General features: G+C 29.5%; 2 protein-coding genes across 2 annotated transcripts; one reads left to right on the forward strand and one right to left on the reverse strand.

The window, feature by feature from the left end:
* Positions 1-1,199: 1,199 nt before the first annotated feature.
* LOC107485201 (uncharacterized) lies at positions 1,200-1,616 on the forward strand. Its single transcript, XM_016105716.1, has one exon. It carries the CDS (start codon positions 1,200-1,202, stop codon positions 1,614-1,616), a length of 417 nt encoding a protein of 138 aa, XP_015961202.1.
* Positions 1,617-3,426: 1,810 nt separating this feature from the next.
* Positions 3,427-10,903, reverse strand: LOC107485208 (alanine--glyoxylate aminotransferase 2 homolog 3, mitochondrial). The gene is made up of 9 exons (XM_016105723.3): positions 10,561-10,903; positions 10,256-10,486; positions 5,701-5,871; positions 5,055-5,198; positions 4,801-4,980; positions 4,333-4,558; positions 4,126-4,239; positions 3,732-3,818; positions 3,427-3,622 (listed from the first exon to the last, which is right to left on the reverse strand). The coding sequence occupies exons 1-9, from the start codon at positions 10,819-10,821 to the stop codon at positions 3,579-3,581; spliced, it is 1,458 nt and encodes a 485-aa protein (XP_015961209.1). The 5' UTR covers positions 10,822-10,903; the 3' UTR covers positions 3,427-3,578.
* Between the last annotated feature and the right edge of the window lie 5,636 nt (positions 10,904-16,539).

Genomic DNA, 16,539 nt, shown 5'->3' on the forward strand with positions numbered 1-16,539 from the left:
TCTTATATTTGATTACATATTTCATATAACATGATTCAGCTCTCTTCTTGTGAATCGCTTGTCAGGGGAAATTCCAAAGCATCTAGAAAATATTACTACTCTCACATACCTATATGTTTTGAGCTTTTAAGTGTATTCATTCATATAGTGTGCCTTTTTCAATATTCACTGAAATGGTAGTTTTGAAACATTAATTAGGATGCTGGAAGCAAACAATTTTTCTGGAGTTGTTTCACCTGAACTTGGGAAGCGATCAACTTGCAGACCTTGTAAGACCTTTGCTCCATTTATACTTTTTAATGATATGATTTTTTCTTGATTTTAATTATTTCTTAAAATCTGTTTATGAAATATTATCATTGAAGGGTACCGTCATCAAATCAGTTGACCGGGAACTTACCATCGGCATTTTGAACTTTCCCCACCATACTCAACAGAAAATGGAAGACACTGCTCCTATTTTCGAAGGTCTCCTCCTATCAAAGATCTTCTAAGTACTTATCTTCCTCCTTCTTGTCCTAATAATAATAAACCTAATAGAAAATGTCAAATCCTAATATGTGTTAATTTTTAAATAGAAGGTGTTAAGATAGATAAAGCATCTGAAGTGACATGGTTAGAAGAGACTCAACCACCGAAGAACCTGATGGTTAAGAGAGGACAGTACATAGGCACTACTATAAGAAGACGTTGACGGTAAAGATAAATATAACTAGTTTGTAAAAAAATAATTTTTTATATTTTTTTGCACTGCTATGTGTTTGATTTGAATAGAGCTCGTAATCATTTGCACTGTTATTTGAACTCAAGATTTATTTTGTATTTAAATATTAATTTTTTAATGTATAAAACAATTATAGCAAAAATTATGTCACTAATTACTGTTTGATTTGTCTTGTAATCAAAATTGCATACTATATTTACATGAAACCTACTTGCATTATTTTATTTATTCTTTTTGCCTTTTCGGATTTTTTTTATGTGATTGAAATTGATTAATAAATGTATATTTTGAAAAAAAGCTAAAAGGAAAATCCAGAGGGATAAGATGCGACGGTTCACGGCCGATGGAACAAGATATGAAAGGGCGCAATGGGCTTATAAATATACCATAAACGGATACCACTACTTGCTCCATTCTATATTCAAATTAGTATACACATATTCTCTTCCAAGTAGTCATCCTCCAGAAAGTAATAATGGAACGTTTCACAGAGACAATCTACCTTCCCCATGACGTATGGGTAGCCATGACCATTAAAGTCACGTCAAACTTCCTTCAGGACTTGCGCAGTCTCATAATGACATGTAAGGCTACGCGCGAGGCAGGAGATGAGGATATTGTGCGCATTAGTGCTTCTATACCAGGGCCGCATGCCATTAGGTGGAGTTGGTACCAAGACCCGGGTGCAACGAGATTCTTTCACCGGTGCAAGGAGAGTGGCCACCCGGAGCTTCAATTTTGGGACGCGATACAAGAGCTCTTCATTCGATGTCACCATGACATTGGGATGCAAATGCTCCACAATGCCAAAATTAAGGGCCATGACGCTGCCAAGTACGCACTGTCAATGATGTTGCTCATTCGTAAGGATGACAAGGAGGCAAAAAAATAATGGGATCAAAATATTTCATGCGCTTGAGGCGTCTGGTTTACTCACCATGTGTAAAGTGATGGGATGTCAAGTTGTCTCAATTTTGTGGCATTTTGAAGTCCAACTGCCTGGAATAGAAGGAGAGCATTTGGTGTGTGATTCGACGACGTGTCCGACTCGGGGCCACATGGGTCTTCTCTATAACCATCACCCACGGGGTGCAGAGTGGGATTGCAACTACGATTACGGAAGTGCTAGTCATATCCCCTATATTCACTATCGCGCCAACTACGTGTTGATACTATTTGTCAACCTCCCTTGAGTTCGGTTCGCATATCATCAGGCTATATTTTTAATGTATATTTTGAACTGGTATATGAACAGATAAGTTTTATACTGCTGGAAATTTTTTACCTTTTTTAAATTTAGTAACATGAATGTTATGTAACTAACTTGGGTTGGTCGAGTGGTCAGTTCACTCGTCCACTTAAGCAAGTGCGGAGGTTTGAATCTGCCTTGTGCATGCAGCAATTCATTGGCCAGCAGCAGACCTTTAAATTGAGCTCAGATCCGCAAGAAATTAGTCCTTAACCTGTCGGGTTGAAGAATAAGTGGACAACAAAAAAAAAAACATGAATGTTATGTTGTTTATAGTAAATTAATACTCGGTTCTCTAATTTATTATTTTTGGTCGCATATGATTTGATCCTAGGGCTCTTGATCCTGTAGGTATAAAAAATGCTTTTAGCTGAGTCCTACTACAGAAATGTAAACGATGCTGTAATTATATATAAATATAAAAGATGACTATAATATCCCTATTTACGATACTAGATAAATCTAAAAACAACCAAATTCCAATTATAAAAACAAAAAACAACCAAAATACTTTTTTTAAAAAAATTCATACTTATATTAATTAGATCTAACAATACAAAAATAACAAAAGAAAACTAAAACGAACAAATGAAAAGAGAAACCAAAAAGCTAAATCACAAATTCAAAATAAAAAAAAAAAGTAGAAAGATGTTAATTGAGTAAGGTGAATCTCACAGTTGTTAATGAAATTAATATAAGAATTATGTGATTTTGCAGGTATGAAGTTCAAATGGTTTTACTATAGTTACTTAGTTTGATTGTCAAAACCTAAGTTAATATTAATCATCTTGATAAATAATTCATTTCATCCAATAACTATTAGATTTATCATAGAAGGTAACTTACCCTTTGGTTGAGAGAATATTTGGTTGAATTTTTTCGTAATTTTTTAAATTTTAAAATTAAAAATACATATGATTGGATTGAATTGGCTTATGTTATAGTTAGTTTCACTAGACTTCTTTTTTAACTGTTAGTATGTTAAGGCATATTACTTTTAGTGATACCAATTATATATAATATTAAGAAGAATTCGCATTAAAAACAAAAAAAAACAAAAAGACTAAAGAAAGGCATGCTTTCTAAAGAAGCTGCGTATGAGGGGGAGTGATAGCCGAGTGCTTATAAAGATACCATAAACAACAAAATTTGGCGATACTAATTGGTACCTTATGTATTCACCTCAAAACACCCATTTCTCCCTTTTAGGCATTCATCATCAGAAAAGTGATAATAGAGTATTCGACAGAAACCATTTACCTCCCTATGATGTTTTAGGTGCTAATTGTCGTGAAAGTTGCTGCATATCTTCAATTTGTAGAAAAATATTTCATTAACTCTAATATTTTTTATTTTAAGAATGACCTAATTATAAAATTAAGAATAGTGTAAAGACTTAATTAAAAAAAAATTATAAAGACTTAATTATAAATTTGATGAATCTATAAAGGCATACAAAATAATTAAACCTTCTTATAAACCTGCAACTATAAACTTCTTAAACTTTATTTCTGAGAGAGATTTTGATATGATAACAGTGTCACTATTTATCATGATGAGATGAAAATAAAACATTTATTTACAATTTGGATCTTATTTAAACCCTCAGATTCTAGATAGTGAGTAGTCCATTGCATCCACAAGGAAGTCTGCACCCACAAAAATGCACGAGTTTTAAGCTAAATATTATAGAAAAAAAAAACTTTCTTTCTTTCTTTTAATATCAATTTCAACACAAGAGAGGCTAAGAGATTAAACCTGCATCTTCTTTGGTGAAACACAATGCAGGTGTGATTCTGAAGACATTTCCATAGTATCCACCTTTCCCAACTAGCACGCCTAATTCTGAAGTAATTGCACCAAAAGAACTTGTTAAGTGTGTATTTTATAATTAATTGATAAGATGAAACTTATCTGATATTGGTTTTGAATTCACAAAAATATCTAATCAATGGAAAAAACTTACTCAACATGATTAAGTAAATTTTTTAATTGAGATTGGGATTATACTCACATACAGTTATCTTTATGTAAAGTTGATAGTTAACAAACATGACATAACAATTTAATCAAACATATCAAATTATCTAACGATTCTCAACGAACAATTTCACATGAAGTCAACCACATGTGAGTTTCCACCTTATTTTACCTTTAAGTTGGTCCAACAAGTGTAGTGTTTCATCTTTTGCTGGTGTTTTAAGTTCACGATCAGTAACAAATTCAACACCAAGCATCAAGCCTTTTCCTCTCACATCACCAATCACTGTTTAAAAGAAAAAATAAAAATTGATAAGAAATAGCTGAACGAAAAAGAAAAAGAAAAGAAATGGTTATTGTTGAGAGATGAAATATTTACAGTCATATTTGTCCTGGAGAGAATTAAGCCTTTGCTTCAAATAAGATCCAACTAGCAATGCATTTTCTTGAAGGTTCTCTTTTTCTATTACTCTCAAAACAGCCAATCCTGCAGCAGTGCAAACAGGGTTGCCACCAAAGGTGTTAAAGTAATTTCTCTGAGTCAATGCCTTTGCAATCTCTGGAGTGGTTACTACAGCACCAAGGGGAATGCCATTTCCAATACCCTGCCCAATAAGCAAAGCATAGTTACTTTTATTAAAGGACAAGTTAGACTTTATGTAACCTTTTTTTTTTAATTTGGAGTGAAACTCGAATCTACAACCTCTAAGTAAGTATGAAAAGATTATGCCATTTGAGTTATAGCTCGTTAGCCTATGTAACTTACATGTATATATCAAATTGATTTAACTACATTATATAAACAAATTTTAGATACCACATTAAACAGAATAAAATTTGTCTATACCTTTGCAACGGTGACAATGTCAGGTACAACACCATGGGTCTCAAAACCCCAAAAATGGCTACCAACACGTGCAAATCCAGCTTGAACTTCGTCAGCAATACAAAGACCCCCAGCTTTTCTAACCATATCATATGCAAGTGGCAAGTAACCAGGAGCCATCTCAACAATGCCCCCCACTCCCTACCATGAAAAAATTAGTAGCCATAAGAATTCAGCATCTACAAAGTCTTAGCCTGATATTGAAACTAGTTTACCTGTATGGCCTCGGCCACGAAGGCGGCAACATTGCCAGAAGTTCCGAAATTGATGATGTCTTGGACATCCCTTGCATACTTCTCTTCCTCAGAACCAAAAATGCCTCTGTAAGGGTCTGGATTTATAGCGTGATGGACACCACTCTGTACATCCTCACCCATAAAACAACTTGTAAGGACAAAACATGTATACACCAGCAATGTTAGAGAATCATCAGAATTTATATTTTTTGGTCATCAGTTAACCATCAAATTTAAAAGTATATAATAAAGTATATTGTTGGATTATTAGATTAAAAGAACTAAATTAAAAAAATTGAGTAGATGGCTAAGTGATGACAAAAAATAATATCTCTATATATACTATGTTATATATTTTCTCAATAAAACAATCAACTATTAAAATAGCTAAATAGATGTATGAAATCTATCAGAAGAATCAAACTTTTTCTACATCATGATAATTAATCAAACTAATGTATTCCCATGTGAATTGAAGTGCAAGGTTGAGAAATACTTTTGCTATCTAAACAAACTATATACTATTGTTGGAAGCAAGGATTGCATATCCTCAACTCTGTTTCAAAACTAACAAGACGCCAAGATTTGTTAAAGGGGGGTCCACACTAAGTAAATAGTAGTTTACCTGCACAACATTGAATTTCCAAATGCTTTGAGCTGTGGCTGCCATGGTCCCAGTTGCATTCCCATGATAAGAGTTTCTTAGAGATATTACGTCATGGCACCCCGTGTACATCTTTGCTATCAGTATTGCTAATTCGTTTGCTTCTGTTCCGGAATTTGTGAAAAACGCAACCTGTGTAATAACAACACACAAACACAAATTCATTCATGTTTTATCATAAAAAATTATTCTTGTTTAATTCAGCATCTTATCTTCAAGCATGCATATCTCCCGTGGTTATCCACTGAATCAATTCGGATATTCTGTGGTTGGTAGTTATGAGAATAAAAATGATGTGCAATACAATTTTAAAATACTTAATTTTGATACATGCATGTTAATTGTAAAAGTTGTATACAAACATAGAATAGTGTGTTATTATTATTATAGTATATAAAAAATTAGCAACTAAATTAGTTATTATGTATATGTGTATTTATATATAGTGATTTACATATTTTTTCTTAACTAATAATCAGTTGTCAAAATAATCAAATCTGCAATAACAAAATAATCAGACTTGCAGTAATCAAAATTATTTATAGGAATATAATAAATTTTTTATAAAATATATATTTTTATACATGATAATTGATTGGTAGCTGAATTACTGTATATAATAATAACTTAAAAGATTATTATACAGAGTCTTTTTTTATAATAATGAAGGATATATTATTGAAACTCAATTATTTATGTTTTAATATATAAAATAGGTTTATATATGGACATAAGTGGATGTAGACTTTTCTGTTTTTCTCTGCTAAAAATATAACAATGCAGAGTGTGGTTACTTGAAAATGACATAGACATTGTTTATGTGCCATGGAACTAGTAGTTAGCATCGATATCATCTTAAGTATGCCACGCTTTGCATCTATCATAGTCTTTTTATTAAGACTAATAAATTAAAGTAATTTATTTAAGATTCCAATTTAACGTACTATATGCTCCCTGATTAAACAAGGTGTATCTATTTGGCCAAAAACAGAGCACTGCTATTTTAATTTATTTGTGTTACTTCAGTTATCGTAACTAGTTTTTATATTTAAAACTGGACAGTACTTATCGATTTTGACGTAAAAAATCATCTTTCGAGTAACAAAATATTGATACATAGATTTCCCTCTTCAAACATAGTTATTAGAACTTTTACATATTTAAAATCTCTTTTAATAACATAGTAACATATGAATGAACATATATTATTAATATGGGAAAAACTCTAGATTACAACCATTTTACAGTAGTTTCCGTTAGTGTTAAACATTTATGGATCAAAATCCGTGATGAAGTTGTTAAAGTGATAAAGTGAACAGTTAACTACTTAAATTAAGATAGTGGAGCACATATTTTATAAAAATTATAAAATTAATAGTGATTAATCTTTTATTTTACTATTTTACTAACTTTCTTTTTTTAGAGGGTTCAAATTTAATATTTATGATCAAAGATTATACTTATATTGACAACATTATCCTATTTATCTTGTTATATTTTTTTAATAATCATACTAAATATATACTAAAATTAGTTACTAAAATTAACTATTAAATTATAAAATACATATTAAAAATATAATAAATTATACATGTATTTATATATAAATATATAATTATTAGTTTTGGTAGTTAATTTTAATATGTAAATAGTGTTTTTTATTTTTAAATATGTAAGGTGAACTACGAAGGGAGAATGATGTTTAGACTTTTTCATATAGACATTTTATGCTTTGAATATAACACACTGAAATATTTAAACCTCTTTCTTCAAGCCAGGTTGAGAAATAGTAGATTTTAATACGATAGAACTTGAAACAACAAACATTTTATCTAATATTTAAATATATTCCACATAATCATCATCAAGAAAAATTTTCATATTCACTCAGAATTTACTTTAGTGTATTTTTTTTTTGTGGAAATTCAAGTGTAGTAAACTTTATGTGAAGTTGATAGTTGAGAGCCGTTAGATGAAAATTTAGTCAAATCAATTAAATTATTTAACGACTCTCGGTTATCAATTTTACGTGAAGTCGACTGCATCTAAGTTTTTACCTTTTTTTAAGGTGGAAACTGTCGACTTCACATAAAGTTGATAATTGAGAGCCGTTAGATAAAAATTTAGTCAAATCAATTAAATTATTTAACGACTCTCAGTTATCAATTATCATGAATCATATCTTTATTGCCATGAACCATATCTTTATTGTCTTTCTCTTGAACTCTTCAAGTATTATATATTTTATTCATGTCATGCCAAAAAATTATTGGGTCACATTTAATAATTCAACATTATCATATCATATCATCATCATATACAATCTCATATTTGAATTTCAGAACCAAGCAAATTTCAGAATTACCTCTAAATATTCTTACATTCTTCTGTGATAGTTGTGTAAAAACCGATAACTCTCTTTAAGAGTTAAGACTTCCGACGTTGTTATCTTTTAAACTAAAATTGAATTGGTATTTTTTATTATTAAATTAAGTATAAACCTCATTTTACATGAATTTAATATTCTTTTAAATTATTTTATTTATTTTAAATTTTAAATTTTAAATTTTAAATCTTAATTTCTAAATTATAATCCTAAAAATTATTCTAAAGATTAATATAAATCATATTTATAAAATTTTAGATTACATACAAATAATTATACTTTACAAGCTAAATTAAGAGTCAGTAAGTTTAGAAAGTAGATTAAATATTATTTCATTTGTTTACATAACTCTCGTTATAGAACCAACCAAAATTAATTTATGTATCTTTGGATGTCTTTATCTTAGGATGAAACCTAAGACTTTCTCTCAAGTGTGTTAAATATTTTAATAACAATACTAATTCTTCAATAATCCTTATTGTTAAATAAGAAGGTCAGAATTTGTTATAGTTATTTTCTTTATATAAAAATAATGATACTTATGATTTAATTAATGATTTAAGATTTTGTTTCAAAATTTTATTTTTTAAAGTTAATTCATATTTATTAATAAAACATGTTTCAGTTTCATAAATATAATACCAAAAAATACCAATATCATGTAAATTATATAAAATACCAAAACTAGTTAGTACTCCCAAAAAATTATATTATTTGGTGCTCTAATTTATATCCACTTATGTAATGAATTTAAAGAGCAATTTGGTTTATAAGTTTTTAAATTATATATAATTTATAATTATCTGTAAAACTTAAACTCCAACTTTTTATGATTAAAATATGTCATATTTATCATCTTAACATCATATTGGTTATTTTTAAGTTTAATTATCCTCTTGGTTTTTGTAGTTTTGCGAAATTTTTAATTAGATTCTTATCTTTTTCTTCTTTTTAATTGGGTTCTTGCACCAATTTTTTTTAAATTAGGTCTCTTTTGATAGTAATTGGTTTGTATAGGGATCCAACTAAATAAAATTGGTATAGAAACTCAAATAAAAGAAAAAAAAACATAGAAACTCAATTAAAAAAAAATTGGTGCAAAGACTCAATTAAAAAAAATATGAAGACCTATTTAAAAATTTTGCGAAACTATAGATATTAAAAGAGTAATTAAACTTTATTTTTACAAATTTTAGCTAATAAAAAAATTGGATTGAAATAATAACTAATATGAAAGAAGGTAGAGTTTGAATTGGCGCTAAACTTAAAAAAAAAAGTAATAATTATCTAAATCATTTTCTATAACTTTTAAAATTTTAAAATACACAAAATAATTCAGGAACATAATTATTAAATATTCACCTATTGCGAGTTGGACGATTCCGTCATATATGGTGAGATGGACGAATAAGTCCCTCATCCCCATAACCTCCCTCCTCTCCAACACCAATAATAAAGACAATGAATTTAGTTTTTCTGATTGTATTCTCTTATGTGATTGTTGTAATAACATTAATGAAAATTGGTATCGAATGCCCACTATGACGGTTTTGAATTCAGCAAAGGAAGGAAAAGGAAAAATAAAATATAGCGAATTGGAGTAGAAAGGATCGAAGGATCGTAATTGACTTTTGGTTCTTTTTCAGAGAGGGTAGATTCAGCTGAATAAGTAAGTAAATTGAGATGCGATGGGATTTGATTTGAAATGTAAAACTAAAATGCCGAAAGTATCCTCATCAGTTATCAGCAATCAGCATCATTCAACGCAAGTCATTACCAACTGTGGAAAGGAGATGACCCCTATTGAGAGGGTGAAAGGAGATGACCCTGTTAAGAGGGAGTAAAAAACAATGGCGTCTTTCTCCATGTTAAAAATGTAATAAGAAGTTAACTACTATGGCTATCAAGTTAACTGCTTTTATCGTTTTAACAACTTACAACAATCACTTAAGAGAACATAATAAGCACAACTAAGCCCATTATTATTATTATTGTTTTTTTGGAGATAAGATGATGGTAGTGGAAAGGGGAGGGTGGAAGTGACGTAGCCGATGAAGAATATGAGATTGGCAACAGATTAACTACGGATCATAAAACAAATTATTATTATTATATAACAAAAAAACACACCTTTAGATTACCGGGGAGCTTAGAAGCCAGGGCCTCAGCAAAATCAGCAATGGAATGGTTCAGATACAATACTGTAGAGTGCTGCAACCGTTTTGTTTGTTCCACTATGGCCGCCACCACATCAGGGTGGCAATGCCCGCAGCACACCGTAGCAATTCCCCCGAATGCGTCAAGGTACCTCCGTCCCTTATCATCAAACAGGTATTGCATCTTTCCGTCCACTACATTCACCTGCACCATCCACGCCCAACGAAAAAAATTAGTTATAGAGGTGGAAAAAATGATCAGGTGCGGTGTGTGCTCACCGGAGTCTTGTAAAGGTGCATAATAGAAGGGCTGAGGTACTCCCGACGCTTCGCCAGAATTTCGTCCGAGGAAGGCCCGATATACGGCTGCGGCACATAATCGAACGGCGGCAATTCCGACGGTGGTACCACTGCTGATGCTGCAGGGGCATCTTTCGTTTTCGTGGCCCGCTGAGAAAGCGCCCTACGGAAAAGTTGGTGCTGTGGCCAAGAAGATGATCGGCGGCAAAAGACAAGTCTTGCTGCTGCGGATGCTGGCATTTTCTCCTTTGGCAGATGCTCCAAATAAAAGATCCGACCCGAGAAAATGCTTGAAGAAAGGAGAGAAGATACGAGAGAGAAGGAAAACACAAAATGGACGGTGGAGGGAATATCGGAAGAAGTATTTATAGAGGAAAGAGGAAAGGATGATGTTAATGAATAGTATAAAGAAATATAGAAATATCGTCTTCTTTAATTAATTATAAATACACTAGTCTTTGAATATTCCTCTATATGTATATTTATTGTTAGAATACACTAATGGATGTTATAGAAAAATAAATATGATATTTTTATAATTAATTATAAATACAAACTGTCTTGGATATACACAAATTTTTTTACATTTATTTAAGCAGAATGAGCTGACTAATCAATTAACTTGTACAGGAAACGATAAGGAATGGAACCATGGATATGAATTCATAAGGAAGGCGAGCTCATTCTCATCGTCACCGTCGGAATCAAGCAGCAGCAGCAGCAGCAATGGCTACGATTACATAATAGTGGGGGGAGGAACGGCAGGATGTCCTCTAGCAGCAACGCTATCGGAGAAGTTCAGTTATTTTTAATATAATTTTAATATATATTTTATACTAATAATTAATTTTTTAATAATTAATTTAGTATATACATACCATAATTCTAATTTACAACATCTTCCGAACTAACGAATACGGTTTGTTTGTTATTGGAGATTGAAACCGAGAAGAATGTACAATCATTATTTCTTATAAAAATACTTTGAGGTGAATAGACAATAAAAATAAAAGTAGCGAGAATGAATATTTTTTATAAATATATATGTAATTACTTTATTTATTTTAATGTATATAAATTTTACTATATATACTTATAGCTAAAATAAGTTAAAATAAATGAAAATTTGATGTTAATATTCTGTTAACAAATCAAATAATAGTATTTCATGTTTTTTTAAAGAAAAAACTATTGAACACCTAAGAAAAGAATTCACAAATGTCTTTAAAAAAATTTATGCTTTCACATGGTTATACTTGATAAAAAGAAGAAAAGAAATTGAATGGGAAAATATAGAAAAAGTGAATGTGACTTTTTTTTGTTTCTTAGTTGGTTTAATAATTAGAACACACATATGGTATCATATACTGTAAAACCGCAAAACTTAATCTTTATATATCGATGGATTGATAGATACATCTACATACACCCATCAATCCATAGTTTTTATTTTATTTTAGTGTAAATTTAAAACATAAATAAAGATTTGTTAATGATTTTATAGTGGCAACAGTTAGTAATTATTTATGCACATAAATAATGACTAGTAATTATTAATTAAGAATAAACTATTAAAATAATATTAAAAAATATAAACCGCTGAAAAAATATTTAAAAGGTCCTAACAATAAATAAGTTTTTGAAAAATTTAAAAACGTAACAAAAAATACTAAATATTAAATCAAAAATACTATGCGTAAACTGAAATTAGTCACTAAAATCAGTCATTAATATATTTGTGTATAAATAAATGTGTTATTTAATTATTTTTAATGTATATTTGTATTCCAATATATATTTTATACTGATGGTTGATTTTGGTGGCTAAATTTGGTATACACATAGCATAGTTGATATTAAATATATACTCTAAAGAAAGTCCCTAAAGATTAAATTTTGATGCGATTTTTTGCAATCAATTATTAAATAAATGAAATCTATTATTCTTAAAATTTGATAATTTTATGTCAAATATTTTTTTATTGTGAATAACCAATTTTTTTAAAAAACAAAAAATAGAGATTTTTTTTTAATTTTACGTGTGTCTTCTAAATATTTATTCAAATATTGACAAAAAAAATTAGATCAGATGGATAAGTCATTTGTTAAATACAAAAGTTTTTGTTCACTTATTAAAAATATAATTTTTTTGAGTATTTTTGTCGCATTTTCAAATTATTCAAAAATTGTTTTGTCGATAACATTTTTTAAAGACCTTTTTATAAATATTTGAATCTTTTGGATACCAAATTAATAATTAGCTCTATGAATTACTTAATTAAAGATATAACATATTGAAAGGTTCTTGAGCTAGAAAGAACAAAATGAAGATTAGGCATAGCCCAGAGAAAAAGGAAGAGAATAAATGTAGTTAAATGGGTTGGATTTTAATTCCAGGGAATAAAATATACCCAAGAATAATTTTTTATATCTTGAACCAAACATGGGAATAAAATATTCCCATCTCAAAATTCGTGGAAATATACTTGTATTCCCTCCAACCACACACACCCCTAGGTGAATCCAAAATTTCTACGAGTTAATATATATGGATGTTTTTTCTGCTAAGTATCAGAATGTTTCTTTTTCATACTAAATGAATGTTCTTTTATATATTTTTCGATTTTTTTTGTATTACAAATGTAAATATCTCTGTTTCTTTAAGAATTTTATATTTTTTTAAATTTTATAAATATTTAATTATTTTTATTAAAATATAATTGGATGTTTTTTTTATTAAGTATTTTAAATAAATATTTTTTTATAATCCCTCTCATGGCTATTCTGATGAGAAGCATGGGAATATAAATTTGCCACCGTAAAAGAACACCAGTAACGGAAGCTTGGAGTTCTGATCTAGTGTTTCGCGGGGTAGGTAGATCCTCGCCCCATGTGCCCTTTGATTTGTTGATGGGGAGGTCTTTGGAGAGAACCTTGGTGGGGAGGTTGGGATCTGGTGCGGGAGGGCTCGCCCATGGTAGGTAGATCCTCGCCCCATGTGCCCTTTGATTTGTTGATGGGAAAGTCTTTGGAGAGAACCTTGGTGGGGAGGTTGGGATCTGGTGCGGGAGGGCTTTCTAGGGGCACGGGCCCGCACCTGACGCTGCCGTTTCTGTTCAATACGAGGTTGAGTTGCCTGTATGGATTCTTATTGTGTTGAGAGCGTCCCGGAGAGTATGGAAGTCGCCGGCGCTTCCAACAGCATTGGTGACAGAGAGAGAGAGGTGTGTGTGATTGTTGTAGGTGGGTATGTTAATGTGAGAGAGAAAAGAAAGACTTTTATAGATTTTAATTAGGTTTACTTAATTAATTTTAAATTTTTTAAATTTTGAATTCTATAAATTTAAAATTAATTATTAATATAAATTAATGTGATTTTGTTTAGTTTTTGCCTGATAACCTTTTGTTCCATATACTTTTCCATATATATATATACATGAGTGATAGCACTCAGCTAATCAAGAAAGTAAAGAAACAGAACTAAAAGGACATTTCCTAATTTGTTATAACTACTAACTGTCACTAAAAGTATTAACTGCTAATTAACTATCCTTTATACTCTCACTAAAACTCAAGACTGGTTTTAGAATCACTCTGAGCTTGCATCTAAACTTATTAGAAGTTGATAGAAGTTTAGTTAAAATATCAGTTATCTAATCACTGTTTGGGATGTGTATTACATATATAATTGTCGCTTGTTAATCTTGTCTCGAACAATTTGAATGTGTAACTGAAAATTCTTAATTTTATCATAACACTGAATTAGCTACGAGCATCACTATACTCATTTTATCACACAAGAATCATAAATGTTGTTTGGAGGTTGATGTTTAACTCCTAAACAAGATATTTTCGCTAAACTAATTTTGCTTTACACATAGCTTGACTCTTAAATTTTGTTTCTATAAAAAATCTATTAATAGTAGCTTGTTTGCTAAATAATCAAACAATTTCGTTAGAAAACCAACATAAGATGTAGTCAATTGTAATCAATTAACAATTTTTTTTAGAAAAAAATATAAATTTAAATTATTATAAAAAATTCAAAATCTAAAAAAAATTTAAAAATAAATTATTTAATATCCAAAAGTAATTATTTAATAACATGATGTATACTATTTATTATAATAATTAATTCAACAAGATTGTGTTTGTTTTGTTGAGACATGAACATTAATTATTAGACACGGTAATTTACGTCCATTGTTTGTTTGTTGAGATAGGTTTTAGGGATTTGGATCCTCTAAAATTTGAATTTCACTTTAGAGAGTAAAGTGTGATCTCTCACCATTTATTTTATAGGTGGGGCCAAGAGTAAATATAAGAGAGAAACCATTCAAAGTAGAAGATCATATTTTACTCTCTAAAGTAAAAATTCAAAATTTAGAGGATCCAAATCCAAGTTTTAGATAGACACGATAATACACAAATACACATAAAATATATGTATTTACTGTTCTTTCTTAAAGTTAAGATACAAAAATACAATACATAAGATACAAAATTTAACTTTTCTATTCCTAATTATTTTTAAATTTATCGATATATAAGACACAATGTATAAAACACATAAAATAAAATTAATATTTATTTTATACATATATATTTTATACATTATTATTAAATACTTTATAAAATTATATTTATAAATTTTTGTGTATTTATATAAGTATCTATCTATCTCAATGACATTAGCCAAAAGCAATCCAACAAAACCTAAAGTGTTTGGTGGTGTCTTATAAATTATAATTCGATCGAAGTGATGATTGGAGAACTACTCTTTATACAGTCCCGATGGAATTGGACGCAAACACGGGTAGATACATTTTGTTAAATTCATCGAAGCCAAAACCTAAAAGCAAGTACATCAAAGCCAAATTAGGTTTTCTTTAATTTATTGGCATAATAATAATATCATTATTACCGTGTTTACTTGCATTAATTATTGGTTGTTTGTTTCCTTGGCCGTGGGATCGCACCAAAAGAGAAGCTTCCGTAGTGCATGCAGATTCATCGTCCAAATTCATCAGCAAGCAGTGCAATTCGACAACAATAGAGGAAAATATGCATTATATAAGCCTTGCAAAATTCTCACTTTCTTTGTTTTATCCTCACAGTTTGAAACGGTCTTAAAATTATCAATAAAATTCTACGTTTAAACAAAATACTTGATTAAATCTAATTAAATTATTATAACAATTTTTTAAATCACACGTATTTTTTTTCTCTTTTTCTTTCTTTTTTTCCTTCTGCTTCTTTGTTTTCTTCTCTTTCTCTTCTACCTCCTCTTTTTTCTTCTTCTTCTTCCCTCGAATTCGCGCACAGAAATTCTTCTTTTTCCCTTCTTTTTCTCTTTTTCCTTTTTCTTTTTCTAAATTCACACATGCAGATTCTTCTTTTTCTTCTCATCTTTCTCTTCTAATGTTGCGTCTTCTTCTTTTTCTTTTTCTTTTTCGTTATTGTCATCACCAATAACACCAATATTTTGCAAACATCTTTATTAGTTCTAATTTTTTCTGCTGTCATCATTAAATAATTTTGATTCATTTCTTAATTTATTTCTGTTCATTTGTATGTTAATTGAGGTTCACTTGATGCTACTGATAAGTATTGACCAAATTTTTTTTTCTTAAGTAATTTCGGTTTATTTATTAATTTAATTGAGGTTTTGTTTGGATCAAAAAATGAATTCGAGGTGTTTTTGTTAATGATTGAGTCTTTTTTACTGTTTGTTTAAATTTGAACTAATTTTGGTTTATTTGTGTACTAATTGAGGTTCATTTAAGTAATTTTGGTTCATTTTTTAGTTTAATTGAGATTCATTTGGATCCAGAAATGAATTTAATGTGTTTTTGTTGATGATTGAATTTTTTTTACTGCTTGTTTAAATCTGAACTAATTGAATGAAATATAATAGAGTGGAATCTAATGCAATTGAATAAAGTGATAATGAATAAT

The sequence above is a fragment of the Arachis duranensis genome, chromosome 4 (assembly GCF_000817695.3).
Source record: "Arachis duranensis cultivar V14167 chromosome 4, aradu.V14167.gnm2.J7QH, whole genome shotgun sequence".
In the NCBI taxonomy this organism is placed as follows: Eukaryota; Viridiplantae; Streptophyta; class Magnoliopsida; order Fabales; family Fabaceae; genus Arachis; species Arachis duranensis.

Bases quoted from the DNA above. Each gene is read 5' to 3' on its own strand.
- LOC107485201 (XM_016105716.1), top strand. From the start codon at position 1,200: ATGGAACGTTTCACAGAGACAATCTACCTTCCCCATGACGTATGGGTA.
- LOC107485208 (XM_016105723.3), bottom strand. From the start codon at position 10,821: ATGCCAGCATCCGCAGCAGCAAGACTTGTCTTTTGCCGCCGATCATCT. The intron at 5,199-5,700 runs GTAAACTACTAT...GAGGATGTACAG, and splicing joins GGAAATTCAATGTTGTGCAG to AGTGGTGTCCATCACGCTAT. The intron at 3,819-4,125 runs GTAAAATAAGGT...CAATTACTTCAG, and splicing joins CTTGTTGGACCAACTTAAAG to AATTAGGCGTGCTAGTTGGG.